This window comes from Psammomys obesus, unplaced genomic scaffold (genome assembly GCF_907164565.1).
Source record: "Psammomys obesus unplaced genomic scaffold, mPsaObe1.curated_primary_1811, whole genome shotgun sequence".
Taxonomy (NCBI): Eukaryota; Metazoa; Chordata; class Mammalia; order Rodentia; family Muridae; genus Psammomys; species Psammomys obesus.
The window spans coordinates 8,400,467-8,417,240 of record NW_026591643.1 but is presented as its reverse complement, the minus strand read 5'-3'; the positions used below and the strand labels follow the sequence as shown (position 1 = coordinate 8,417,240).

Here is a 16,774-nt window from a genome sequence, read left to right as displayed (position 1 = left end):
AGAAGAAGAAGAAGAAGAAGAAGAAGAAGAAGAAGAAGAAGAAGAAGCATATACATGTAAATTTTTAGAGAGAAGTAAGGGCTACAAAGTCTACCTCAAGTTATTCTTAGGAGATCCACCTAGCTACTACACATAAGTTACCCTGTGAAAGGCACAGGGAATACTTTATCTGCTCTGCACTAGCGCACAATATCCTGTGAGCTAATGGACAAGGACGTTGACTTCTTTCTGAGCTCACATCCAAAGTCTTTAAGGAATATTCTTACAATGTATGATATAACAATGCTCAATTATACAGAGAGAGAAACTATGTTATCTTTTTAAGAAAAGAATATTTTATTTATTTATTTACCTGCCTGCCTATTTCAGTTTATTCCCTTTCATATATTCCTGGGAAAATTAAAATGTAAAATCCAATAAAATGATCCTAATAGCATTTTTAAACTTGTAAAACTCCCTAAATAAATTTTATTGCATACATCATTTAATAACATTTAACCATGCATGGAGGATTAGTATTTTGATTTATTAGCAGTGAAAAGTGAGAATCCATAAAAATTACATGCAACAGGTCACATGGTCGTAAATGTTGGAGGAAGAACGGGCTCCATTCTGCTTCTCCCTACAGAGTTATTGTCCCCCACCCCCAACCCTTTGTATTACTCTATCTTTGTAATACCCAAGCAAAGAATATAATACATTGGGGAGCTGCTAACTTCTTGACAGTAATGATTGCTCTGAATAAGTTTTTTAATCCTGATCTATATCAAGAAAGTTTAGAATAAAAACATCAAAACATTTCTGTAGTTTTGCACACATTGCAGAATAAAGGTTCTTTATCTATTTCAAAATTTAAACATGCCCCTGGTCATTGAAACTCACTGATATAAAGCTGAGGCTGAGCTGGAAGTTTCCCTTTATGCTGGCTGGATTTCAGCAGGAAGGTGCCATGGAGGCTGCTGGGAGGGAAAAGTCATTAATGGGCTTATCCAGCTATGAACCCATGAACTACAGCACTAAGCTGCCAGGCAAGATATGTCCATATTCCAAAATGCTGGAATAACTATTCTAGGATTAGCAGCCCTTTCTTGGAATAGATTTTTGTCCCGTCCTACAAGTGGTTATCCAAGGCTGGTATTGATAATGTGGCCAAAGACACCAATAAGAGAGGTCTATGACCTTGATGTTTGCGGTGCAGGGAGGGGGATTATTATTGTGGTTTAGTTAAATTAGCAACGGCTCCAGACTACTGTCTAAGGATTTATATTTATACCCATTAACAAATGTCACTTCTCTTTATAGTAAACAGTAGTGAATGATATTCTTAGAGGTACAAGTTGCTAGAAGCAAAAGATGGTTTTGTGAACAACATTGAAATGGATATTTGAAACACACCCTCTAAGGATCATGGAGCACTGATGAAAAGGGAGCAGACAGAAAAGGACCAATTCCTGGCCTGCTGGAGCACGCCAGCAACAGCAAGCATGGTGTGCCCTGATATCTCCATGGTCCATCTCCCCAATGCACTATACTCTCCTGGGCCTGCTCTATTTTCCGGGCCTCATCCCTACCTCCAATCCTAGAGACTAGCAGCCATTAGGAACCACCAAGTGAGAATCCTCCACCAGTTTCTTGTCTGACAGAACTCACTGCAAAACCCAGGAACAATACAACCTGCCCTGGGCTGTTCATACGCTCCATTTCCCAGGCCCTATCTTTACCTGCAGTCTCAGTCAGGCAGGTATCAGGGATTACCGGTTAAGAGCCAATTTCTTGCCTGCTAGAGCCTCCCAGGCAGACCCGGCAGTGCGTGGTCTGTCTTGGCAGTCTGTGCTCCATCTCCCAGTCACATTCCATTTTCCATGCTGTATCTCTACCTGAAATCTCAGACACAGACAGCCATCAAGGACCATCAGGCCACATCTCTAACTGCAATCTCAGAGACAGATAGCCATTAGAGGCTACCAGCTCTCTCTTTATCCCTGGAGGCCTGCTGTCACCTAGGAGAGACAGAGGACTTCTGCTACGTGGGACGACTAGCTATACCCGCAATCCCAGAGGCCTACTACCATCACGAACCACCAGGCCTGGCCACATCAGTGACAACCAGATGGCTAGAGGTCAGCAAAAGAACATAAGCAGCAAAACCCAGAGCCATAATAACACCAATGAAATCCAATTATCCTGTTACAGTAAGCCCTGGATGTCCTATAACACCTAAATCATATATATATATATATGTCATATATTATCTCACATTTAATATATCATATATATGTATACAAACATGTATATATGTATACATGTATATATATGATATATATAATATATTAGTATGTTTATCCTATATTATATGGCTAATATCTACTTAGAAGTGAGCATATACCTTATGTGTTTTTATCCTTCTGGATTACCTGCCTCAGAATGACCTTTTCCAGTTCCATCCATTTGCCTCCAAATTTCACTATTTCCTTGTTTTTAATTGCTTAGTAGTATTCCATTGTGTAAATGTACTATAATTTCTGTATCTATTCTTCAGTTGCGGGATATCTAGGTTGTTTCCAGATTCCATGTTATGAGTAAAGCTCCTATGAACATAGTTGAGCAAAACACCTTGTTATATTATTGAGCATCTTTCAGATATATGCACAGGAGTGATATAGCTGGATCTACCTGAGTGAGGTAACCCAGAAGCAGAAAGATATACATGGTGTATACTCACTCATAAGTGGATATTAGCCATATAACATAGGATAAACACACTAAAATCTATAGTCCTAAAGAAGCTAAACAACAAGGAGGTCCCTAGAAAAGAGACTTAATCCTCCTTCAGAACGGCAAATAGGATAGACATTGGAAGTAGGAGAAGACAGGGAACAGGACAGGAGCCTTCCACAGGGGGTGTCTGAAAGACTCTATCAATCATGGTATTGAAGGAGATGCTGAGACTCATAGCCAAACTATGGGCAGAGTGCAGGGAATCTTCTGGAAGAAAGGGAAGATAGAAAGACCTGGAGGAGACAGGAGCTCCACAAGGAGAGCAACAGAGCCAAAAAAGCTGGTCTCAGGGGGTCCTGCAAGGACTGATGAATCAACCAAAGTCCTAGCATGGTAAGGACCTAGACCCCTGCTCAGATGTAGCCCATGGCAGCTCAGTCTCCATGTGTGTTATGTGTGTTCCCTCGTAAGGGGAGCAGGAGCTGTCTTTGGCATAAACTCAGTGGCAGGCTCTCTGATCAGCTCCCCCTGGGGAGTGCAGCCTTGCCAGATCATAGAGGAAAACAATGCAGCTAGTCCTGATGAGACCTGATAGGCTAGGGTCAGACAGTAGGGCAGGAAGACTTCCCCTACCAGTGCACTAGGGGAAGGACACAGGACGAGGTAGAGGGATGGAGAGTGGAATTGGAAGGAGATGAGGGAGGGAGGTATAGCTGGGATACAATGTGATACAATAAATAATAAAAAAATGATGATAATGATGAAAAAAGTTTTCAAAAATCATAAAAAAATAAATCTGATGTTATAAAATTGATAAAGGCTTTAAAGGAGGAAAATAAATCCTTTAAAGAAATAGAGGAAAACACAATCAAACAGGTGCAGGAATTGAATAAAACCCTTAAAGGAGTACAGGAAGATATAATAAAACAGGAGAAGGAAATGAATAAAACTGTTCAAGACCTGAAAATTGAAATAGAAGCAATAAGGAAAACGTAGACTTAAGTATTGCTGGAGAGGGATATCCTAGGAAAGAGAACAGGAACTACAGGTACAAGAATTACCAGCAAAGTACAAGAGGTGGAAGAAAGAATCCCAGGAATAGAAGATATAATAGAAGAAACTGATACATCAGTCAAAGAAAATGCCAAATCTAAAATTTTCTAACACAAAATATCCACGATACTTGGGACCCTATGGAAAAACCAAACCTAAGAATAATGGGAACAGGAGAAAAAGAAGATTCCCAGCTCTGAGGCCTAGAAAATATCTTCAACAAAATCATAGAAAAAAATCTTCCCTAACCTAAAAACAGGGATGCATATAAATATACAGGAAGCTTACAGAACATGAAGTTGATTGCACCAAAAAGGAAAATCTTCCCACCACATAGTAATCAAAACATTAAACGTACAAATTAAAGGAAGAATATTATAAGCCATAAGGTGTAAGGGCCAAGCCACATATAAAGGTAGACTTATGAGAATTACATCAGACTTCTCAACAGAGACATTAGAGTCAGAAAGGCCTGAGCACATGTCATACCATCTCTAAGACATCACAGATGCCAGCCCAGAATACAATACCCGGTAAAACTTACAATCACCATAAATGGGAAAAACAAAATATTTCACAGGAAATAATTTAAACAATATCTTTCCATTAACTCCAGATATACAAAGGATAATAGAAGAAAAACTTCAACACAAGAAAGGTTACACCAAAGAGAACACAGGAAACAAATTATTTCTCACTAGCAAAAAACAAAACAAAACAGAGACAGAGAATTACACACACACACACACACACACACACACACACACACACACATTTCCACCACCAACATCAAAATAACCAACATCAAAATAGGAAAAAACCATCATTGGTCATTAATATTTCTCAACATCAATAGACTCAATTCCTCAATAAAAAAAAGACACAGGCTAACAGAGTGGAAGTGAAAACAGGATCCATCAGTCTTCTGAATACAAGAAAAATACCTTAACAACAAATAGAAATTACCTCAGAGTAATCAGCAAGACAAATGTCCTGTGGACAAATGGAACCAAGAAACAAGCGAGAGTAGCCATTTTAATAAGATAGACTTTCAACCAAAAGTAGTCAAAAGAGATGGGAAGGACACTTTATACTCATCAAAAGGAAAGTCCATCAAGAAGATGTCTCAGTTCTGAACATTTATGCCTCAAATGCAAGGGCACCACATATATAAAAGAAACATTACTAAAGCTTAAATCACACACTGAACTCCACATATTAATAGTGGGAGACTTCAACACCCCACTTTCAACAATGAACAGAACAATGAGACAAACTAAACAGAGAAATAATGAAACCAACAAATATTATGAATCAGATGAACCTAACAAATCTCTACAGAACATTTCAACCAGACACAGAAGAATATACTCTTCTTAGTACCACATGGAACCTTCTCCAAAAGTGGACCATATAGTTGGTCACAAAACAAGCTTCAATAGATAGAAGAAAACTGCAATAACTCCCTGTATTCTAACAGATCACCATGGATTAAAGCTAAACCTCAAGAATAACAGAAACAACAGAAAGCCTACAAACTCATGGAAACTGGACAACTCTCTACTTAATGACCACTGGGTCAGGGAATAAAGAAAGAAAGAAATTGGAGTCTTTATGGAACTCAATGATAGATCTTGATAAAGTCCACTCACCAAAATTAAATCAAGATCAGGTTAACAAACTAAATTGCCCTATAACCACTATTGAAACAGAAGCAGTCATTAATAGTATCCCAACCAATATAAAGGGCAAGAGTAGATGGTTTTAGCATAGAATTTTACCAAACCTTCAAAGAAGAGCTAATACCAATACTCTTTAACATATTCTACAAAATAGAAATAAAGAAATACTGTCAAACTCATTCAATGAAGCTATAGTCAACCTCATATGCACACCACAGAAAGATTCAACCAAGAAAGAAAATTTCCGACCAACACCACAAAAAGATTTAACCAAGAAAGAGAATTTCCGACCAATCTCCCTCATGAACATTGATGCATAAATAATCAGTAAGATACTTGCAAGCTGAACCCAAGAACACATCAAAAACATCATCCACCATGATCAAGTAGGTTTCATTCAAGGAATGTAGGGATTGTGTAACATATAAAAATCTATCAATGTAAACAAACTGAAAGAAAAAAAAATCAGCATCTCATTAGATGCTGAAAAAGCCTTTGAGAATATCCAACACCCCTTCATGATAAAACTCTGGGAGAGATTTGGAATACAAGGTCCATACCAAAACATAATTAAAGCAATATACAACAAGCAACATCAAATTATATGGAGAGAAACTGAAAGCAATTCAACTAAAATTAGAGACAAGTTTGTCTACTCTCCCCATATTTATTCCACATACTACTTAAAGTTCTAGCAAGAGCAATAAAACAAGTAAAGGAGACCAAGGGTAGAAAAATTAGAAAGGGAGAAGTCAAAGTATTGCTATTCACAGACAGATACGACAACATACATAAGTGACCCCCAAAATTCTACCAGAGAACTCCTACAGTTGATAAACACCTTCAGCAATGTTACAAAACTAACTAAAAAAAAATCAGTATCCCTCCTTTATAAACAGGCTGAAAAAGATATTAGAGAAACAATAGCCACAAATAATATATAGTATCTTGGTGTAACTCTATTCAAGCAAGAGAAAAAATCTGCAGAAGGTATCAGAAGATGGAAAGATCTCCCATGCTCATGGATCAGTAGGATTAACATAGCAAAAATGGACATCTTACCAAAAGCAGTCTAGAGATTCAAAGCAATTCCCATCAAAATTCCAAAACAATTCTTTACAAAAACTTGAAAGAACAGTTTTCAACTTCATCTCGAAAAATAAAATAAATAAATAAAAAAAAATAAAAACCAAGATAGCTAAATTAATCCTGTACAACAAAAGAACATCTAAAGTCATCACCATCCCGACTTCAAGCTTTACTGCAAAACAATAGTAATAGAAAGCACAGTGTTGGCATAAAAAAAGATAGGTTGATCCATAGACTCTAATTCAAGGCCCACAAATAAATCCACACACATACAGACACTTGATTTTTGACAAAGAATTCAAAATCATACAATGGAACAAAGAAAGCATCTTCAACAAATGGTACTGTTCTATCTGGATGTCTACAGGTAGAAGAATGAAAATATATCCATATTCACCACTCTGCACAAAACTTAAGTCCAAGTAGATCAAAGACCTAAATATAAAACAAGATACACTTAACCTAACAGAAGAGAAAGTGGGGACTAACCTCAAACACATTGATACAGAAGATAATTTTCTGAACCAAACACCAACACCTTATGCTCTAAGATCAAAAATTAATAAATGTGACCTCATGAAACTGAAAAACCTTACATCCAATAGAGGGATGATATCAAAATATATAGAGAAGCCAAGAAATTAAATACTAACAAAACAAATAAACAAATTTAATAATGTGGTACAGAGCTAAACAGAGAATTATCAACAGAGGATTTTGTAATGACCAGGAAGCACCTAAAAAAATGCTCAACATATTTAGTCATCAGGGAAATGCAAATCAAAATGACTGTGAGATTCTCTTACACCTGTCAGAATGGCTAAGATCAAAACTCAAGTTGCACCACACGCTGGCAAAGGAGTGGAGCAAGGGGCATACTGGTTGCAGCGCAGACTTGTGCAACCACTTTGGAAATCACCTTGGTGGTTTCTTACAAATCAGTAATAGTTCTACATCAAGACCCACTTATATGCCTGGGTATATATCTAAAAGATGCTTCATCATACAACAAGGACATTTGCTCAACTATATTCATAGCTGCCTTATTCGTAATAGACAGAAACTCGAAAGTACCTAGATGTCTCTCAATCAGAGAATGGATAAAGAAAACATGGTACATTTACTTAATGGAATACTATTCAGCCATTAAAATCAAGGAAATAATGAAATGTGCAGGCAAATGCATGGAACTAGAAAGGATCATGCTGAGTGGGGTAACCCAGATCCAGACACACATGGTATTTATTCACCTCTAAGTATGTATTGGTTATATAGTACATTATAACCATTCTACAATCCACAGACCCTAAAAAGCTAAGTAACAAGGAGGGCCCAAAGGAAGAAGCTTGAATCTCACTCAGAAGGAGAAATAAAATAGACATTAGAAGTAGATGAAGAGAGGGAACTGGGTGGGATGGAGATCAGTAGGGAAACGAGATAGGACATAAGGTTCAGGAAATTGGGTGTGGAAGGCAGCAGGCCCTGGAGAGATATGGGAAGCCAATGTGGGTAGAGGAGGATCTCTGTGACAAGCTGGAAACTTCTGACACGATAGGGTCCTGGGAGGATATGGGGTGACTCTAGATGAAACTCCTAGCAGCAGGGGATGTGGGGAATGAAGTGACCCCTTTAGCCTGTCAGGACTTTCAGTGGAGGGAAAGAGGCACTAACCCACTCACAAAGCTTTTTGACTCACAATTTACCCTGCTTGCAAGATGTGCAGGGGTAAAGATAAAGCAGAATTTGAGGAAATGGCAAACTAATGACTGGCCCAAGGTGAGACCCACCCCATGGGAAGAGGACCAACCCCTGTCACTTATTAACGATACTCTGTTATACTTGCAGACAGGAGCCAAGCTAACTGTCCTCTGAGAGGCTCCATTTAGCAATGGATCAAAACAGATGCTGAGACCCACTGCCAAGCATTATTAGATGGAGCTCTAGGAATCTTGTGGAAGAGAAGGATGAAGGGACCCAAGGGGGACAAGAACTCCACAGATGACCAACAGAGTCAACTAACCCAGCCCATGGGGGCTGACAGAGACTGAGTCACCAATCTAAGTGCGTGCATGGACTGGACCTAGGCCCTCACACTTATGGAGCTGATGGACAGTGAGGTCTTCCAGTGGGTCTTTTAAAAACTGAAGTGCTGGCTATCCTTGAAATGGACTTTGTTGACTGCTGCTGTATCACACTCCTCTACCTGGGGAGCCTTATCTGGCCGCAGTGGAAGAGGAGGTGCTTAGTCCTGATTTGGGATTGTACCCGATGGGGGGCCTTATCTCTGAGAAGAAGGGGATGTGGACATGGGAGAAGAGGGTGGGAGGATAGGACTGGGAGGAGAGGAGGGAGGGTCCTGCAATCGGGATGTAAAATGAATAAACAAGAAAAGTGAAGACAGAAAAGAAATGTAAGAGGCAGAAGACAGAGAAGAGATGCTACGCAGGGCATGACAAGGCCATTGCAAACTCACAGCAGCTGTGGTTACCTGCACCAGACCTGCCAACAGGAATTCATAGATTAGGAACGGGACCATGGGGAACTTTAGATTCTAGGGGAAAAAGAGTCATTCTTTTAGTTGTTTACGAAATGGTTGAGCCCACTAGTTTCTAATAGTTTGTTATAAACCTATAGTCACACAGAGAACCTGGATAAAATTTATGGGTCACACAATAAAAAACAAAACAAAAAAGATAAACATAGAATGGGGACTGGTTGGGGTGAATCCAGGCTACATGGGTCAGAGGAAATTAAGATATATGAAATGTTGAACAAATATAACCAATAAAAATGATTTAACTTCCAATATAAAATATTGGCTAAAGTTTATGTGTTCCAACAAATGGTATGCTGTCCTGAATAAGAAAGAAAATGTCAGCAACTGTTGTCTACAGCAGATATTTTTCTTGGACCTGGCATCTTTCTCCTGAGTTAGTGTTTTTCTTGGTTTCTACCCTCTATTTTAATTTTAGTATTTCAAGCATCCTCTGCACCTACTCATATCTAAAATCTTTCCTGATCCCTTCTCACACATAGCAAAACAGCCCCTCTTCTCAACAACAGAATTCGTTGCCTTTATTTGAACATATTTTATTGCTTATTGTTGTAAACCACAGTATCAGAGTTGGTTAACATTTGTTGGATTAGTGCTATGTGCCCAATAACAAGGAGAAGACTTTAACTTATTAAAGAGGATATTTATCCTGCTTAATAATTAGAAGTATGGGTTATGCATCTATAAATTCTTGTTCTGTAGCTTAGGGTACAGCATATAGGATGTCATCCATAAATATGTAATGAAATAGTTTAAACTAATGTAAAAGTCAGAGCTGTCCTTAGATATTCTTGTCTAGTTGTCCACCAAACTGAAACCTGTGAATACAAGTAGCTTCTCCAAGGATGTACTGCAAGTAGTACATCTGCCTAACGGATGAGTGAACGGTTGAATTAGAGATAGCTAGGTTTGCTGAGTCAAGAGTACAGTGTTATAAAAATAAATATCTCACTTTGTGCAGCATGTAAAAGCTCATTCATTACCTGGTTAAATCCAGTAATTGAAGTTCAGAAAAATTAGAGAAGCTATGGCTTCCTAAGATCTTCAGGGGGTTGAAGCTCAGATCTAAGTTCTTGGTTGAAGAGGGGATGTTTTCAGGGATTTTGTTGAGATTCTGTTCCATACATTGGTATGTAATATTAGGATCCACCTGTAAATATCACACAACAAATGTATGTTCCCAGTTGCACGTGTTCGCAATGACAAATAATGGGGTGTGAATCTCTCATGCATGCATGCCAGTCAACATTCCATTCTTCTAACCATCCATTCATTCAGTTTTATTTTGTTTGAAATACAGTCTCATTTAGTCAAGTTTGGCTTAAATTTGCTATACAGCCAAAGATGCCATTGAATTCCTGATCTGCCTCCACCATAAAAGTGTTGGCATTACAGGTGTGTGACTTCACATCCATCCAAATCCATTCATTTATATACCATCTCATGTTAATAAAATGTCTTATTCTATACATTAAGAAGAAAAAATTTTGAGATTATGATTACAGCATTTCCCTTTTCCTCTTCCTCCATTCAAGTTGGACACAGCTTTTGTTTGTTTACATGCTGTTTTTATTTGTTACATCTTCATTGAAAAAAAATCACAAGTTTTATTTAAAATACAGCTTTTTGTGCATAGCTTTATGTAAAATTATTCTCTTTCTAATTACTTATCCTCATATACAGACACACAGAGAGTACCAATAAAGATGTCCAGACATTTCCTAGTTGCCACTCAATTTTTGACAATGGCATTCTCTTTTTTTGGCTCATTGACCTTACTAACTTGGAATAGGAATCAGAGACAGTCTTAGAGTGCATGGATTCCAGTGGTGGAAAACAGGACTCAAGGGCAAATGCTTATGGGCTGTGATAGTCTCCACATAGTTTTATTTATTCCCCAAATTTACTATAAACCCTATACCATAATCTTCCATCTAATTTCATAATTATATCATTTCTTTCATAAAAATGCTTTATTTAACCCAGTGAGTTTTGTTTTCTTTTATTAAAAAGCAATAGAATTCCCCAAAGACTAAATGAGATCAGACTTTATCCCAATGCTTGCTAGAAGGAAAGCAATAAATATTAATGTTAAATATCATTGGCTATCATTGATTTCTTGCTAAACTTACACCTTACGTTGTTTATACTAAACTTCAAAAAATCTTTTAATAATAGAGATTGGGTAATAAACATATAGTTAGAAGATTTGCATGGGCCCTTTCATGTGCCTGCTTAAATGGGACTAAGTATAGAATCCTTGAGGACCATGTGTTTAACAGAGTCAGGTGCGGGGCAGGAAGTCTTCTCTCATCCTCTTAGACACCCTTCACAAGTTTTGATCATCAGGGAGCTTTGTGTTGCCTACGTAGTTATTTCCCAAGTGTTCACTTGATGAATTGGACCATGAGCTTTGATGCTCTGATGATTTTGTTTGCTATTTTGTCTCCAAGGCTCAGAAAGGTTCATGGTTACCTATGTTCACTAGAAATCTGGTAGATGAGTGAACGATAAACACTGTGTAACTGATAGAACAGAAGTCTACAGAAGCCAAATGGTAGCTTTTTTTTTTTTGCTAAGGACTATGGGCAGTACAAAAATACATGTTATAGGATTCTAGATGGCTTTGAACTCAAAGACTCAGCTAACAGAAAAGCAAAATGAATAATACCTACAAGAGCTGCAAAGCTTGATCTAAGTTCTAGATCCAGAATGTAAGAATTGAGCAAGAGATGCATGTGTGGAAAAGTAAAAAAGAAAAGCTATATCATAATGAGACAAGTACATAAGCAAATAAGGGGTGGGAAGAATTTCTGACAAACTGGCTAGCAATAGGCAAGAGCTGAGACTCTTGATCCATGGGTGCCACAGCCCGGACATGAGAGCATCAGAAGTAGTCCAGCAGCCGTTCTTCCATCAGCTTCACACATACAAAATGAAGAGCTATTATGATTTAGGCCATTGGTTCTCAGCCTGGGGACTGCAACCCATTTGGGGGTCAAACAATCTTTTCACAGGAGTCACATATCATTTATCCTGCATATCCGATAGTTACGATTCAAGACAGTAGCAAAATTATAGTTATGAAGTAGCTATGAAAATAGTTTTATAGTTGAGGGTCAGTACAAACCAACGAACTGTATGAGTGGGTCACAGCGTTAGGAAGGCTGAGAACCACTGAGTGATTGCTGGCATAGTGACAAACCCAGCAGTAACCCTACCTTCTTGTGGATTCTACACAAAGGGAAAAATAAAGAAAGAAAAAAGATGAAAGTACAAAATTATACGATCAATGAAAAAGCATACTGAGAGATCAAAGGCAGAGATCTCCATGAGGCAATCAAGAAAAACCACTCTGAGGATGAGACACTTACACAGAGATCGTCACAAAGTGGAAAAATAAATCCTGAAATCAAATCTCTACATTCCAGGCTTAGTTATAATCCACACAGAACAATGTAACATGAAATAAATAAACATAAAATAAATAAAAGTGTATGATAAGCAAAAAATATTGTTGAATATCTAATATGTATACCAAACTGGAACATAAAGTATCTTTTTAATAGTTGAACCATAGCAGGGAGTGGTGGCACATTCCTGTAATCCCAGCACTGAGGCAGATAGATCTCTGTGAGTTCGGCCAGCCTGGGCTTCAAAGTGAGTCTTGGACGGCCAGGGCCACACTGAGAAACCCTATCTCGAAAAAACAAAAAACAAAACAAAACAAACAAACAAAAAAAGAGAGAGGAAAAAATAGTTGAATTGTATTTGATGGCATAAAAATATTACTAAAGCTGTCTTTACCCTTTCTTTTTAAGTTTTCAATCTGAGCATTAGGAAATGTGTAAGTTATTTAAGGAGATTTCATAATTTTACCATAAGAGAGCGCTGATCCAGGGAAGGGACAGCTTGAGTAGGGCAAACAGTCGGAGCATGTGTGGGATGAAGTAACTATCATGACACTGAAGAGTTATTAGATAGTTGTAAAGGAGTAATTTGATAGATCCCAGCTTCTAGACCAATGATAAAACAAACAAAATAGAAACGAGTGTAAATTAGGGAACTAGTCATCACCTCTGGCGGTAAGGCCCTAGGCCTATGGAAAGAAGAGGCAAGCTTTGAGGGTTGACAGAATATCGTGCACAAGCCAAGGCCAGAGGAATTTTATCTCAGTTTGACACTGATTGGAAACTTGATTTCCATCAGCATAACTAAAGAATCAGAAAGCAAACATACTGAGATGGCAAGAAGTTAGTCTTTTTAATAAGTAACGGTATTTTTTCCTTTGCCAACATTATGAGTCTTAACTCAGTATACCTCTCTTGAGCTTCTGAGCCCACCTCACCCTGACTACCTTCCTTGTTTGCTCAGTTCTATTGTGAGCTTCTAAGATAATTGCCTGGTCTGTGCGGTAAAAACACGAATTAGTCATGAATCAGATTACTCACTAGTCAGTATTTTACCAAGAAGGGTGTCATTGCCTTAGCTGATGTTCTACACTGCTTTGTATGTCTCTCTCTCTCTGTCTCTCTCCTTCCCTCCCTCCCATATCTTTATCTTCCAGAATTAGTTGCAAATTTCCAAAATCCCAGTTAGAAAATCCTTTCCTTGTTTTAGAAATTCTTTTATTTTTTTAAAGTGTTACATTTAAACACTTGTGTGTGTGTGCGCTCATGCATGCACACACCTGCCTAGACAGACACTTGGAACTCAGAGGACCTCTTAAAGGAGGGATTCTGTGCTTCACCCGTGTGGGGCCTGGGGATTGAACACAGGTCATCAGGCTTAGTGGCAGTTGATTGATCCTCTGGGCTCTATTCATCAGAGCCGCTTCTTCAAAGAGAGAAATGACAGCCACCCTCACCTGAGTTTGAAAGGGAAGGAATGACTGCGAAAAGCGGAGTGTCCAGAGTATCCACAGAAAGGCCTGATAATAACAGCCTTCTTAAATCCCTCTAACAAGCACTATGATTTTTTTTATAATGTGAAAAAAAAATGGCCTCAGAGAGGTTCAGTAACTTCTTTGATGTCATTCAGCTGGGTCACAGAACAATGACTTTAAACAAGTTTTACTTATTTCAAGTCTCCAAGTCATGACTCAGAAGTTCATAAATAGAACAAGACACCACTGGCTGCCTGTTCCTGCCCTGTTCACACTGAGTCTTTTTGTTTCCACAGTTTCTCAAGTTTTTGGTTAGTATAACTCTTGTGAAAAACAAACTTAACAGAATACATAGCAAGAAGCTTGGCGCTGGGGCCAGTTTTGAGAAACAAGGTAGGCTAGCAGAAAAGGAGCTGCTGATTAAGACACATACCTCTACGCAGGGATCCAAACTTTCAGATCTCAGGCAGGAGAGGAACAACGCCATGATCAGAGTTCCAGCCAGGAGCAAGGGAGGCATCATCCTGGCATTTTCTGCAACCAGTGGAGGCCGTGAGAAAGCATGACGAACTGTAACCGTGCAGGGCAGAGTCCCTGGGGCACCTGGCTCTTCTCTCTCTATGGGTGCCCCTCCGCAAGCTCTGTATTCAAAGATGTTTGGCTAAAGGGTGAGAGGAAGTGAGAGTGGCAACCTTAGCATTCTCGTTTTGTTCTAGAATTTATCTGCCCTGTCTCAGGAGGGAAGTAAAAAGATGAAGAGTAGAACAGGAAGGAGAAGGCGTTTGCTGACCAGGGGCTGGAGAAACAGCAAGAGGAAGCTGGCTTTCATCCCAGGAAGTCATCTGACCTCTGTGTTCAGGGAATGAAAAGAAGTAACTAGATACTCTGCCAGTGCGCAGGCCTGGAGGAACATCTGCATTCCTGTTTGGTTTTCAGTGGTGGAGACTTACAGCTCCAGCCAGACTTCAAATCTTCCCCAGTGCACTACGACAGACTGGATGTTTCAAACTACAGGAATGTGTTTTCTCACAATGCCAAAGGCTAACAGGCAGAATCAAGATGTCAGGAGGTGTGTCTATATCCTGATTTCTGTGTTTCTGTTACCTGTTTATGTGTATATGTCTGTTCGTGGAGGGATGGATGTGTGTGTGTGTGTGTGTGTGTGTGTGTGTGTGTGTGTGTGTAAAATCAGAGCTCACTATTGAGTGCCTTCAGTTGTTCTCAATCTTCTTTTATTATTATTAATTAATTACTAATTACTATTAGAAACAGGAACAGAAGACGGTTTATAAACAAAAGGGAAAACATTCCCAAAAATACGGGTGAGTTAGTGAGGTGAGGAAAAACTCAGAAAACTCCGCTAGCTTTTTGGAGCCAGGATCTCCAACTGATCCTGATGCTTGTTCATTGGCTAGACTGACTGGCCAGGAAATCCTTGGAATCTACCCATTTCTACCCTCTCTTCCCAGTACCCAGATTCCAGGCACATGACATATCTTCTAGTTTTACTAACTGAGCTGTCTCCCTGGTCCTGACCTCTTTTAAAAACAATACTAATTATGATATGATATGATATGATATGATATGATATGATATTATTAAGGCAGACCCATATGACAGGGTCTTTCTGGTCCTTGACCTCTTTTAAAAATAATATTATATTGTATCAAGGAAGACTCATATGACACTATTTTATTTTGATTATCTCATTGAATTGCAGTCACAGGATGAGGCTCTGGGAAATGAGTTCTCACATTGCAATCACAGGAGGAGGCACAGTCTCGGAATCTTGAGGAATAGTGCATCCTCTACAAGGGGCACTTCTGGTGAAGAAATGCCTACGTATGAAGCTGACTGCAAGGTTCCAGTGAAACCCCTTGAGGAGGCCACAAAGGATTCAGAATCGTGTTTACTGAAGTCCAGTCCAGGTCAGATGACATGACCAGGCCACACTGCTCAAATGACTTTACTTCCAAGTCTTGCTTTCTGCCCTGTAAATCCAAAGACATTTTAGCATTATTTTTGCATATCTAAATACTCATGTTTAGAACACTTGGTTTTAAAAAGCTATGTAATTCATCCTGGATCATCTGTGGGTTCTCTGTGTCAGGGAAGCTTCTGATAAGTAGCTAAATATAACAACCACAATTGAGAGTTCAGGGAACTGGTCCGAAGAAGGACCTTTTCTCCCAAATTCCCTTTTCCCAAAAACCGAAGGCCTCAACAAAATGGTGTATAGTGTCCACTCCCACAGAGAGACTGTGTCCCTTGTTCAGATTCAAAGTCAGTCAGCTTCAGAGGAAAAGAAAAGAAACATGATGGCAGTCAAGTTATACAAGCTACCAACTCTTCATCTGCTTCTTTTAAAATGAACGTATGGAGATAGCTCCGCAGTCAAGAGTGATTGTCGCTCTTCGGAAGGACTGGGGTTTGCTTCCCAGTGCCTGTATGGTGACTCACAACTCTCTGTAAGGCCAGCTCCAAGGAATCTGTTGGCCTCTTCTGGCCCACATGGATATTGCACATGATATACCCGCAAATATATAGGTCAACACGTATACATATATGAAAGTAAATAAATCTTCAAATAAATAGAAGATAATTGCATTTATCCTGCATGATTGAATTAAACTAGCAATTGCATAGATTCTCATTACACCCCATAAAAGATAACTATGGCAAGTGTAAAAAATGTGGGTAAAATAGGCATAATCATACTTCCTCAAAGATCTGCTGAAAAGCTTTTAGAGCAATGTTTGCGGAAAGACAAGGCCACTATAAAAACATAGGTTA

The 16,774-nt window shown here is 38.9% G+C and overlaps 1 protein-coding gene across 1 annotated transcript in view; it reads right to left on the bottom strand.

Moving 5' to 3' along the window:
• Tlr4 (toll like receptor 4) overlaps positions 1-14,764 on the bottom strand; it is a 19,240-nt gene extending 4,476 nt beyond the window's left edge. Inside the window, exons 1-2 of the mRNA XM_055611734.1 lie at positions 14,415-14,764; positions 10,080-10,246 (exon numbers count right to left, since the gene is read on the bottom strand). Coding sequence (XP_055467709.1) covers positions 10,080-10,246; positions 14,415-14,504 — 257 coding nt within the window. The 5' untranslated portion in view covers positions 14,505-14,764. The remainder of the gene's footprint in view (positions 1-10,079; positions 10,247-14,414) is intronic.
• Between the last annotated feature and the right edge of the window lie 2,010 nt (positions 14,765-16,774).